This window comes from Cetorhinus maximus, chromosome 23 (genome assembly GCF_964194155.1).
Source record: "Cetorhinus maximus chromosome 23, sCetMax3.hap1.1, whole genome shotgun sequence".
NCBI classification, from domain to species: Eukaryota; Metazoa; Chordata; class Chondrichthyes; order Lamniformes; family Cetorhinidae; genus Cetorhinus; species Cetorhinus maximus.
The window spans coordinates 29,525,813-29,538,730 of record NC_135901.1 but is presented as its reverse complement, the minus strand read 5'-3'; the positions used below and the strand labels follow the sequence as shown (position 1 = coordinate 29,538,730).

At 42.9% G+C, this 12,918-nt stretch overlaps 5 protein-coding genes across 11 annotated transcripts in view; 3 read left to right on the top strand and 2 right to left on the bottom strand.

Annotated features, from left to right (window-relative positions):
• The window catches only part of LOC144697164 (uncharacterized), a 193,567-nt gene extending 183,281 nt beyond the window's left edge, over positions 1-10,286 (top strand). The window contains exons 1-2 of one of the 2 annotated variants that reach the window (XM_078569018.1): positions 5,257-5,359; positions 8,319-10,286. In XM_078569018.1, the coding sequence (XP_078425144.1) occupies positions 8,667-9,425 (759 nt within the window). In that variant the 5' untranslated portion in view covers positions 5,257-5,359; positions 8,319-8,666 and the 3' untranslated portion in view covers positions 9,426-10,286. Of the gene's footprint in view, positions 1-5,256; positions 5,360-8,318 lie in introns of those variants that run through there. The other variant, XM_078569019.1, reaches the window with a different exon arrangement.
• Positions 1-12,918, top strand: part of LOC144697178 (uncharacterized) — a 685,261-nt gene that overhangs the window by 129,396 nt on the left and 542,947 nt on the right. The gene's annotated exons all lie outside the window — the stretch shown is intronic.
• LOC144697280 (uncharacterized) overlaps positions 1-12,918 on the bottom strand; it is a 353,357-nt gene that overhangs the window by 106,682 nt on the left and 233,757 nt on the right. The gene's annotated exons all lie outside the window — the stretch shown is intronic.
• The window catches only part of LOC144696973 (uncharacterized), a 280,733-nt gene that overhangs the window by 218,279 nt on the left and 49,536 nt on the right, over positions 1-12,918 (top strand). The window contains exon 1 of one of the 3 annotated variants that reach the window (XM_078568701.1): positions 5,280-5,363. The exons of the other annotated variants lie outside the window; for them this stretch is intronic. The gene's annotated coding sequence lies outside the window, so the exon portion shown is untranslated. Of the gene's footprint in view, positions 1-5,279; positions 5,364-12,918 lie in introns of those variants that run through there. 3 annotated transcript variants of the gene reach the window in all.
• Positions 1-12,918, bottom strand: part of LOC144697199 (uncharacterized) — a 243,973-nt gene that overhangs the window by 197,652 nt on the left and 33,403 nt on the right. The gene's annotated exons all lie outside the window — the stretch shown is intronic.

Here is a 12,918-nt window from a genome sequence, read left to right as displayed (position 1 = left end):
TATTTTTACACAGTGAGCGGTAATGACCTGGAACTTTCGGGGGGATGGGGTGTGGAAGCAGAGACAGTGAACAGTTTCATAAGGAAATTGGATGGGCACTTGAGGGAAATAAACGTGCAGAGATATGGGGATAGAACGGGGAAATAGGGCTGACTGGTGCAACAAAGATTCTCAAGAATTGCAGATGATACGAAGACTGGAGACGTTGTCAACTGTGAAGAGGATTGTCTTGAACTTCAAGAGGACATAGACTTGTTAGTGGATTGGGCAGATGTGGCAGATGAAGTTCAATGCAGAGAACTGTGAGGTGTTTATTTTGGCAGGAAGGATAAGGAGAGACAGTATAACACAAAGGCAGAAACTCTAAAGAAGGAACAGAGGGACCTCGGTGTATATGTACGTACGTCATTGAAGATGGCAGGGCATGTTGAGAGAGCAGTTGATAAAGCATATCGTATCTTAGGCTTTGTTAATAGGGGCATTGAGTACAAGAGTAAGGAGACACTATAAGACACAAGTAAGGCCTCATCTGGAATACTGTATCCAATTTTGGGCACCATACTTGAGGAAGAATGTGAAGGCATTGGAGTACAGAGGAGATTCACAAGAATGATTCCAGGGCTAATGAACTGTAGCTATGAGGATAAAATGGAGAGGTTGGGACTGTTTTCCTTGGAGAAAAGAAGGCTGAGAGGAGACTTGATAGAGATATTCAAGATCCAGAGGGGTATGAACAGGGTAAATAGTGAGAAACTGTTTCCACTCAAGAAAACACAAGAACTGGAGAGCACTGATTCAAAACAATTGTCAAAAGGAGTAAACCATGATGTGAGGAGAAACTTGTTCACCCAGAGGGTGGTTGGAGTCTGGAACGAAATTCCTGAGAGGGTGGTGCAGGCAGGTTCAATCAATGTGTTCAAAAGGGAATTGGATTGCTATCTGAAAAGAAAGAATGTGCAAGGTTATGGTGTAAAGGAAATATTTTTTTCCTAATTTTACTGTGGGATGCTTTAAAGCAGGCTTATGGGGGGTGTATGTGTTTTCATTAAACTGCAGACAGTCAGACTGCAAGGTTTAAATCATCAAAGGGATTCGGTGTAAAACAGGCATTTGAAGTGGAGATGGGTAAGCTAGGATGAAGTCCCAGCGGATACAGTGTGAATGGAATTTGTATTTAGAGATGAGTTGAGAGGTTGTTTGATTTTCAAAGGGACAGGATGAGATGTTTTCCAACTGGCAAGATAAGTAAGGCAAAGTTATTAAGTTTATTTTTTCCCGAAAGTGCTGGACATAAGGACAACATGAACGATTTTTATATTTTGGGAAAAGTAACTTCCAAAGAAAGGGTGAAACAATGGGATTTACAGATCAAAAGGGAGGAAATATAAGATGGGAAGCTGTATGGGGACTGGCCATGTGAGATCTTGACTGTGTAAAACAGACTTGTGAAGCAGCCTCTGGTCACCCCAAAGAAGTGCTTGCGTTCCAGAGTGCAAGGTTGTGTTAGAAGCCTTGAAATTCCATTGTCGAGGGAGAGGGATAAAGAAGCTGTGAAATACCTCCCTGATAGCAACAGTGTGTGCTTGTGGTAATATTGCTGGATGTTTGATACATGAAGAATCAATTTGGACAGTTGCCTCAAAGAGGTGCGTAGCTGGGGGTCTAGTTAAGTAGAAATCCTGTGGGAACTTTTATCAGGCTAAATGTAACTGTGTAACTGTCGTCTTGTGTGTTTAAGTTTTCTTTTCTTTTGTTAATAAATGTTTTGATTTAATCTTTAAAATCCCTAAAGCTGGTAGTGGACTCTTTACTTCTGACTTCAGTGCACTAACCTTCTTGTAATAAATACAAATTGCAAAATCATTCTAATATCTTGGCAAAGTTTCTCTTTGGGATTTGGTCAATCTGGCAAATACCACCTACCATATCATAACAATGGGGATAAGGCAGGGGAGTGGAACTAGGCAGAATGCTCTTTCAGAGAGACAGTGCAGACTCGATGGGCCAAATGGCTTCCTTCTGCACCATAAGGATTATGTGATTCTGTGAATAATACCAGAACTGAGAGCATTTCACCCTTAGGAAAGGATTGGGCTGCTTTTCACTAGAAAAGAGAAGACTGAAGGGTGACCTGATGAAAGTCTTTAAAAATATGAAGGGGTTCAAAATCCAATAGGGATTTCATGAGAAACCTCTTTACCCAGTGAGTGGTAAGAATGTGGAACTCACGACCACAGCGAGTGGTTGCGGTGAACAGCATGAATACATTTAAGGAGAAGCTGGATACATACATGAGGGAGAAAGGAATAGAAGTATATGCTGATGGGGGTAGATGAAGAAGGGTGAGTGGAGGCTCATGTGGAGCATAAATACTGACATGGACCAATTGAGCCGACTGGCCTGGCCCTGTGCTGTAGACTCAATGGAACAGAGACAAATGTATTTATTTTAGATCTACCTGTCATGGTAGGAAAAACACTATTTACTGTCCAGGATAAAATAAATGTCGTTTATCAGCTTTTGCAGATCATTTCAGTGGAAACGTGCACTCCCAGGCTCAAAGAGCATCAGCCCACTGGAAGCAAAGTTGTGAGACTGGCCAGTCCAGAAGAAAGAAACCCTCCGACCCTCCCACTTTACCAAGTGTCAGAATGAATATTACCAATACTTTATCAGTGTTGGCTGTTAGACTTCACCTCAGTGACACAGTTGTGTAATTAATAAGGCTTATGTTACCAAATTGTACTGTATGTCAGCTCAATGATGAACAGGCCTGTCCCTTTAAAGCTACATTACAGTATCTGGAACTTTAAGGGAAAAAAACCTGGTGTTAAGGCCAGTAAGGGGTCAGAGCACCAGGTGTTCCAGGAGATCCTGTTTAGATACAAGTTATAGTTCACAGTTAGAAGGGACTCCAAGCTGATTGGTTCAATTTGTTGTGGAGAAGCGAGGAACACTTTTACAATTCATTCCAGATTTTTATTGATTGGATTCAAATTGCACCATCTGCCATGATGAGATTTGAACCCACGACCCCAGAGCACCCCCGTGTCTCTGGATTCCTAGTCCAGTGACAATACCACAAAGCCACTGCCTCCGCATTCCTTAAATTGTCTGTCTAGCATCATAACTTTTAATGTAGTTTCTCAATCTACCACAGGCAGCTTAGACTGGTCCCTTTGTAGTTTTCTTCTGTGAGAAGTACCCGGATAAATTCAACAAAAGAACAATCTAGCCAGCCCATCTCCATGGCAACCTGACAAGCTCTGGGGAGTTCCAAACACTTTCAAACTAAATACCTTTTCCACCCCAAACACACTTTCATTCTGTAATTCATATGAAATATGAAACTAGATATTCACAAGAATCTCAAAGAGCATCAGCCACCAGAAGCAAAGTTGTGAGACCGGCCAGTCCAGCAGAAAGAAACCCTCTGACCCTCCCACTTCACCAACAATCAGAATGAACATGGTTCAGTTCTGAATGAGGTTAACAGCAACAATAACAGCAAAATCCAAAATCTGTAATCAGTTGAAAAGTTTCTGGTGTCTCCGCAGGCTGTATGACTCAGCGAATCTCTTCCCACACACAGAGCAGATGAACGGCCTCTCCCTGGTGTGAATGCATCGATGAGTGTCCAGCGCAGATGGGAATTTGAATCCCTTCCCACAGTCCCCACATTTCCACAGTTTCTCCATGGTGTGGGTGTCCTTGTGTCTCTCCAGGTTTGATGATCAGTTGAAGCTTCATCCACACAGAGAACATGTGTACGGTTTCTCCCTGTGGTGAATGGTGATGTTTTTTCAGGCTGTGTAACTGGTGAAAGCTCTTTCCATAGTCAGTTTACTGGAACACCCTCACTCGGGTGTGTGTGTCTCAGGCCTTTTCCAGTCACACTGACATTTGAAATTTTATGAAGCAGACAGAGCAGACAAACATTTCTCCCAGATTCAAAGGCCGAAGATATTCAGGTCTTGAGGAATTGAGTGACTGCCAGGTCTCGATGTGAAGTTTGGTTTGAGATTTCTGTCTGTAAATCTTCCCCTTCTGATAGCCTGTAAAAGGAATTTACAAAAGTCATCACTGTCAGTGCAGGATAGAAATTCAGAACAGACAATTCTAGTTTCTATGGTACATTCTTTCCTCTCTCATTCCCCAAAAGTTGCAAATCTCCATCCCACGCAGTCTGCCTCCCTTCTCACTCTGCTGTACTGAATATACACCCTCCCAAATCTCCTGAAGGGGCTGATTCATGCTGATTTACAGATGCAACTCTTTACTTCCTGTCCAAGATGTGAAAATCTTTGTATAAGTATATTGCCTGATCACAGAGACAGGGAGAATCTGAAGAAGAATTTTTTTTAGGCAGTGATTGTTCATGATCTGGAACTCGCTGCATATGAAGTGGAGACGATTTATGATTTTAAAATGAAATTGAATGGGCACTTGAACAAAATACAATTGCAGGGGAATGGGGATACAAAGGGGGAATGGAACTAACTGCATTGCTCTGCAGAGAGTCAACATGGACTCGAGTTGCCAAATGGGCTCCTTCTGTGCTGTAATGACTATCTGTTACTAAAGAACCATTATTAATATACACAAGACACACCTCTGTTCTACATTAATTTACTGTTCCCTTAAATGTCAGCCATCTCCTGGGGAAACCACCCCTTTAATTGTGAACATTAGGAAAGAGACCATCCTTTTAGCCAGACAAATAAATGTGTCAAACTGAGGGAGCAAAGGATGTCAATGTCTTTAAGAGAGAGAGACCTGGGCCAACCTTTCCAGAGTCTGCACCCTCCCTGGATTCACTTCCTTTCCCGTCAGTTCCTGCAAGTCAACAATTTGCCCCCAGAATGAGAAAAGAAATGGAAAGGGGGAAACATTGATTTCCTCACAGATGTTGCCCAGAGGAGGAAGTTTCAGTCTGAAGCTCATTGTCCAACTTCCGCATTGTGACGTCCACAACGGGACCCTGCCTGAATCAGCCAATAGGAATCACTCTGCTCCGCGGTGACGTCCTCGGTTTCCAGTCTGCAGGCCAGGCGCGCGGACACGGGAGCTCCGCCCCCACCCATTGTTCCCCCTCCACCTCTCCCACCTCGAACCAAGGTTTCCAGGCAACCGGCTGACGGTTCCGGCCAGAGCGAGAAGGCGCTCTGAGAACTCGGGAGAGGGGAAGCTGCGCATTTGCGGCGGAGAGCCCGCCCTTCCCGTCATGCTGAGGGATTGACCAATGGGAAGAGTTGGGGGACCGGAAGGACTCTGGTCCTCAGCCAATCAGAGCGCGGGCTTTGTGTGAATGACGATTGAGCTTCACACAGACTAAAAGTTCTTCCTGTGTCCAACATCTGTGAGTAAAACACTTTCTTTTCTCCCCCTTTCCATTTCTTTTCTCATTCTGGGGGGAAATTGTTGACTTGCAGGAACTGAAGGGAAAGGAAGTGAATCCAGGGAGGGTGCAGACTCTGGAAAGGTTGGCCCAGGTCTCTCTCTCTTAAAGACATTGACATCCTTTGCTCCCTCAGCTTGACACATTTATTTGTCTGGCTAAAAGGATGGTCTCTTTCCTAATGTTCACAATTAAAGGGGTGGTTTCCCCAGGAGATGGCTGACATTTAAGGGGACAGTAAATTAATATAGGACAGAGATATGTCTAGTGTTGTTATATGGTACATATTAGATATATTATTTATGGTTTTGTAATAAAGTTTATTTATTATTTCTAGTCTTGTACTCTATATATATCTCTAAATACATAGCTATGTTATGTATTTCAAGTCATCGAGTCATTACAGTCAAGAATGCGCCCATTTGATAACTCGAGTCCATGCTGACTCTCTGGAGTAATCCTGTCCGTCCCATTCTCCCACTATATCCCCGTTCCCCCGCCAGTTTATTTCTGTCATGTGATCATCCAATTTACTTTTGAAATTATTGATTGTCTCCACTTCCACCATCCTCAGAGGTAGCGAGTTCCAGGACATGACCACCTGCTGCTGAAATAAAGTGCTTGTTCATATCCCACCAATATCTCTGTTGAAATAATTTTCTACTTTTCTCACACTTCGCCCATTATTATCGGCACTGACAGATATTTAAGACTCTCAGCCTGGGTGATGATTTTCAATGCTGCAAAGGTTAGCAATGGGCCAGAAGTTTGGAAAATTCTTAGATACCAGCAAAGCATCATGAACAAAAAGAGAGAGCAACTGGAGCGTGACTGAAAACTAGCAAGAAATATGAAACAGACAGTAAAAGCTTCCAGTAGTATGTAACAAGGGAAAGAGTAGTGAAAGCAAGCCTTGATCCCCTAGAGGGTGACACTGGGAAATTAATAATGGCAAAGATGGAAATGGCAGAGGCTTTGAACAACAATTTTGTATCTGTCTTCACAGTAGAAGACACTAAAATATCCCGAGAATAGTAAAAAAGCAGGGGACAAAAGGAAAGAAGAAACTTAAAACAATCACGATCTCCAGAACAAAAGTACCAGGAAAACTAATGGGACTAACGGCTGACAGGTCTCCGGGACCTGATGGCCTGTTTTCTCAGCTCTTAAGGGAAGTGTCTGCAGAGATAGTGGATGCATTGTTTGTCAGCTTCAAAAATTCCCCAGATTCTGGAAAGGTCCCAGCGAATTGGAAAACCACAAATGTAACGCAATAATTCGAGAAAGGAGGGAGACAGAAAGCAGGAAAATATAGGCCAGTCAATCTAACATCTGTCGTTGGGGAATCAGTAGATGTCGCATATTTGGATTTTCAAAAGGTATTCGCTAAGGGGCCACATAAAAGGTGACTGTACAAGATAAGAGCTCATGGTGTTGGGGGTGATATATTAGCACGGATAGAGGATTGGCTAACGTGAAATAGAGAGTCGGGGTAAATGGGTCACTTTGAGGTGAGCGGTGTGTAAGCATGAAGTCATGCAGGGATCAGTATTGGGGCCTCAACTATTTACAATCCATATTAATGACTTGGATGAAGGAACTGACTGTATTGTAGCCAAGATTGCTGATGATGCAAAGATAGGTAGGAAAGCAAGTTGTGAGGAGGATACAAAGAGTCCACAAAGGTATAGCGATAGGTGAAGTGAGTGGGTGTAAAATTGGCAGATGGAGTATAATGTGTGAAATGTGAGATTGTCCACTTTGACAGGAAGAATAGAAAAGTAGAATATTATTTAAATGGAGAGAGGCTGCAGAATGCTGCAGTACAGAGGGATCTGGGTGTCCTTGTATATGAATCACAAAAAGTCAGTGTGCAGGTCCATCAAGTAATGAGGAAGGGGCAGTTGGAATGTCGGTCTTTATTGCAAGGGGGATGGAGTATAAAAGTAGGGAAGTCTTACTGCAGCTATACAGGGTATTGGTGAGACCACACCTAGAGTACTGTGTACAGTTCTGGGCTCCGTTAAGCAGGGATATACTTGCATTGAAAGCAGTTCAGAGAAGGTTCACTCGGCTGATTCCTGGGATGAAGGGATTGTCTTATGAGGAAACATTGAGCAGGTTGGGCCTATTCAAATTGGAGTTTAGAGGAATGAGAGGTGATCTTATTGAAAGATGTTGGATTCTGAGGCAGCTTGACAGGGTAGATGCTGAGAGGATGTTCCCACTCATGGGGGAGCTTAGAAATAGGGACACAGTTTAAAAATAAGGTGTCTCCCATTTATGACGGAGATGAGGAGGAATTTCTTCCCTCAGAGAGTCGTTTGTCTTTGGAATTCTCTTCCGCAAGGACCAGTGGAGGCCGGGCCATTGAATATATTCAAGGACGAGTTACATAAATTTTTGATCGACAAGGGAGTCAAGGGGTGAAAGCTGAGGAGGGATTTCTTCACTCAGAGGGTGGAGAAGCTTTGGAATTCCCAACCCCAGAGCACTGTGGAGGCTCAGTCATTAAATATATTCAAGACAGAGATTGATAGGTTTTAGATATTGACGATATCAAGGGATATAGGGGATAGTGCAGGAAAATGGTGCCGAGGTAGATCAGCCATGATCTTATAGAATGGTTGAGCAGGCTCGATGGGCTGAATGGCCTACTTGTGCTCCTATTTCTTATGATCTCTGTGTCCTGGACATGAAGCAGTGAGTATAGACATGTGATCAGGATGGACCTTCAGGAGAATTGGGAGGCTGTATATTAGGTACAGCAGAGTGAGAATGGAGAGAGTGTGTGTGGGATGGACATTTACTGCTTTTGGGGTATGAGAGAGGAAAAAAACGTTCCATAGAAACTAGAACTGTCTGTTCTGAATTTCTATCCTGTACTGACAGTGATGACTGTTCTGAATTCCTTTAACAGGATATTAGAAGGGGAGGATTTACAGACAGAAATCTCAAACCAAACTTCACATCAAGATCTGGCAGTCACTCAATTCCTCAAGACCTAAATATCATCGGCCTTTGAATCTGGGAGAAATGTTTGTCTGCTTCATAAAATTTAGAACATCAGTGTGACTGGAAAAGGCCTGAGACACACACACCCGAGTGAGGGTGTTCCAGTGAACTGACTGTGGAAATAGCTTTAACCAGTTACACAGCCTGAAAAAACATCACCATTCACCACAGGAAGAAACTGTCCACATGTTCTCTGTGTGGACGAAGCTTCAACTGATCATCAAACCTGGAGAGACACAGGGACACCCGCACCATGGAGAAACCGTGGAAATGTGGGGACTGTGGGAAGGGGTTCAAATCCCCGTCTGAGATGGAAATTCATCGGCGCATTCACACCGGGGAGAGGCCGTTCACCTGCTCTGTGTGTGGGAAGGGATTCGCTCAGTTACACCACCTGCAGACACACCAGCGAGTTCACACTGTCGAGAGACCGTTCACCTGCTCTGTGTGTGGGAAGGGATTCATTCATCCTTCCAATATGTACAGGCACCAGCGGGTTCACACCAGGGAGAGACTGTTTACCTGCTCAGAGTGTGAGAAGGGATTCAGTCGGTTATGCAGACTGCATTCACACCAGCAAGTTCACACTGGGGAGAGGCTGTTCACCTGCCCTCAGTGTGGGAAGGAATTCACTCACTCATCCCATCTGCAGACACACCAGCGAATTCACACCGGGGAGAGGCCATTCATCTGCTCTCTGTGTGGGAAGGGATTCACTCAGGTATCCCATCTGCGAACACACCAGCAAGTTCACACTGGGGAGAGGCCATTCAACTGCTCTGATTGTGGGAAGGGATTCACTCGGTTATCAAAATTGCAAATGCACCAGCAGGTTCACACTGGAGAGAGGCCGTTCACCTGCTCTGAGTGTGGGAAAGGGTTCATTGCATCAAGCACCCTGCTGATACATCAGCGAGTTCACACTGGAGAGAGGCCTTTCACCTGCTCTCAGTGTGGAAAGGGATTCACTCAGCTGTCCAGTCTGCTGAGACACCAGCGAGTTCACAAGTGATTACAGTGTTTGGATTCTGCTGTTTTTGCTGCTGTTAATCACATCCAGGACTGAACCATGTTCATTCTGACACTTGGTGAAGTGGGAGTGTTGGAGGGTTTCTTTCTGCTGGACTGGCTGGTCTCACGACTTTGCCCCCAATGGGCTGATGCTGCTGGACCCTTGTTGAGAACACCGAATTTCACATTTCAGAAGGATCACAGAAGAAAGGGCTGTTTGGAAGTTAAAAGATATTTAGTTTGCATTTCGTTTTGGAACAACCCAAAGCATGCCATGTTGCCATGGAGATGGGCTCTGCTGGTTAGATGGTTCTTTTGTATAATTTATCTGGGTGTTTCGCACAGAAGAAAACTATCACAGTTTGAGTGTCAATTTGACTGTGGTAGATTGGGAAACTACATGAAAAATTATGACGGTAGACAGGCAATAGCTAACATTGAAGGAATTATTACCTATTTATAATAAATATAGATTCCTTCAAGGAACAAAAATCCAATAGGTAAAGTGATGAAACTGTGGCTAAGAAGTAAAGCTAAGGATTGCATTAGATCAAAGGAAGAGACTCATAACATGACCAAAATAGTAGTAAGCCTTTTACTTCTTGTTTATCAAGAACCTATCTCGCTCTGCCTTAAAAATATTCAAAGACTCGGCTTCCCCCACCCTTTGAGGAAGAGAGATCCAAAGACTCACTGAGAGAAAAAACTCTCCTCTGTCTTAAAGCGGCGACCCATTACTTTTAAACCGTGACCCCAATTTCCAGATTCTCCCACAAGAGGAAACATCCTCTCCACATCCACCCTGTCGAGGCCCCTCAGGATCTTATATGTTTCAATCAAGTCACCTTTTACTCTTTTAAACTCCAGCCCAGCCTGTCCACCCTTTCCTCATAAGACAACTCTCCCATTCCAGGTATTTGTCCAGTAAATCTTCTCTGAACTGCTTCCAACACATTTACATCCTTCCTTAAATAAGGACACCAATACTGTACACTGTACTCCAGATGTGGTCTCACCAATGCCCTGTATAACTGAAGCATAACCTCCCTACTTCTAACAATAACATTCTGTTAGCTTTCCTAACTACTTGGTGTACCTGAATAATTAGCTTTTGTGATTCATACACAAGGACGCCCAGATCCCTCTGAATCTCAGAGTTCTGCTAACTCTCACCATTTCAATAATATGCTTCGTTTGTATTCTTCGTGCCAAAATGAACAATTTCACATTTTCCCACATTACATTCCATTTGCCAGATCCTTGCCCACTCCCTTAATCTGTCTATATCCTTTTGTAATCTCCTTATGTCTTCTCCACAACTTACTTTCCTACCTGTCTTTGTGTCATCAGCGAATTTAGCAACCATACCTTTGGTCCCTTCATCTAAGTCATTTATATAAATTGTAAAAAGTTGAGGCCCCAGCACTGATCACTGTGCACACCACTCATTACATCTTGCCAACCAGAAAATGAACCATTTATGCCTACTCTGTTTCTTGTTAGCTAGCCAATCTTCTATCCATGTCAATATGTTACCTCCCACAGAATGAGCCTTTATTTTCCACAATAACCTTTGATGTGACACCTCATCAAATGCCTTCTGGAAATCTAATTTAGTATTCCACTTGTTCCCCTTTATCCACAGCCCATGTTACTTCTTCAAAGAATTCCAATAAATGAGTAAAATATGATTTCCCTGTCACAAAACCGTGTTGACTCTGTCTGATTACCCTGAATTTATCGACGTGCCCTGTTATAACGTATTTAATAATAGCTTCTCACATTGTCCCTCTGACAGATGTTAAGCTAACTGGCCTGCTTTCTGTCCCCCTTTTTGAATGAAGGAGTTACACTCACTATTTTCCAATCTAATGGAACCTTTCTGAATCTAGGAAATTTTGGGAAATTTCAACCCACGCATCAACTATCTCACTAGCCACTTCTTTTAAAACCCTAGGATGAAGTCCATCAGGACCTAGGTTCTTGTCAGCCTGTAGCTCCAACAATTTGCTCAGTAACACTTCTGTGGTGATTGTAATTTTCTTGAGTTCCTCCCTCCCTTCCATTTCCTGTCTTACAGTTATTTCTGGGATGTTACTTGTAATCACTGTAGTGAAGACCAATGCAAAATACCTGTTCAATTCATCTGCCATCTCCTTATTTTCCATTATTAATTCCCCAGACTCACTTCCAAAAGACCAACGCTCACTTTGTTAACTCTTTTCTTTTTTAAACATCTATAGAAACGGCTTTTCTATTTCCAGCTAGCTTTCTCTCATACTTTAATTTTTCCCTGCTTCTTAATCTTGTAGTCATTTTTTTCTGTCTTTTATATTCTGTCCAATCTTCTGACCTGCCAGCCATCCTTGTGCAATTATATGCTATTTCTTTAAGTTTGATACTATCTTTTGTTTTTGTAGTTAACCACAGATGGTGGGTCCTCCCCTTTGATAGTTTCTTTCTTGTTAGAATGTATCTATTCTGTATATTCTGAAATATGTCTGCCATTGCATCTCTATTGACCAATCCCATAACCTAAATTGTCATTCACTTTAGCTAGCTCTGCTTTCATGCCCTCATAATTGTCCTTCTTTAAGTTTAAAATATTAGTCTTGGACCCACTCTTCTCTCCCTCCAACTGAGTGTAAAATTCAATCATTTTGTGATCGCTGCCACCTAGGGGCACCTTCACTACAAGCTCATTAATCAATCTTATCTTGGTGCGCAATACCAAGTCTAGTAGACCCTGCTCTCTGGCTCCTGAACGTGCTGATCTAGGAAAACATCACAAAAATATTTGATGAACTCCCTATCTAGGCTACCTTTGCGCATCTGATTTTTTTCAGTGTATATGTGATTAAAATTCCCCATAATTATTGCCGTTCCTTTCTGAAAAACTCCCATTATTTTTTCCTTTGTACCCCATCCTACCATGATGTTAGTTAGGGAGCCTGTACACCACTCCCACAATTGCCTTTATCATTTCTCATCTTTACCCAAGCTGCTTCTACATCCTGGTTTTCTGAACTTAGATCATCCCCCTCTATTGCACTAATGCCATTGTTAATTAACAGTGCCAACCCTTCACCTTTTCCTAGCTTCCTGTCCTTTCGAAATGTCACGCATCCTTCAATTGTCAGTTAGTCTGTTCATCTCCAAAGTCTCAGGAAGGTGTTGAAAATGTCAGATTTTGTAAACAACTATACTTGAATTTTCTATTTAATTTCAAGATAGAATGAAGTTGAGAGCCTTAAAGGTAACTAATCAGCATGCCTACCTGGATACAAGGCTCATGTGATTAACATTGCCATGGAGATGGGCTTTAATAGGGGAAGGATCCATGGGAAGCCATTGTCGGATCAGATTGGAAAACTCCCCGAAAAGGCATCCTTGAATTTCACAGACAGATCAATCTGCCAGGATCCGAGAGAGAGAGAGAGAGCTGATAGAGGCGGCAAGTCCCTGTTTCACCATGTGGGAATATGGATGGGACA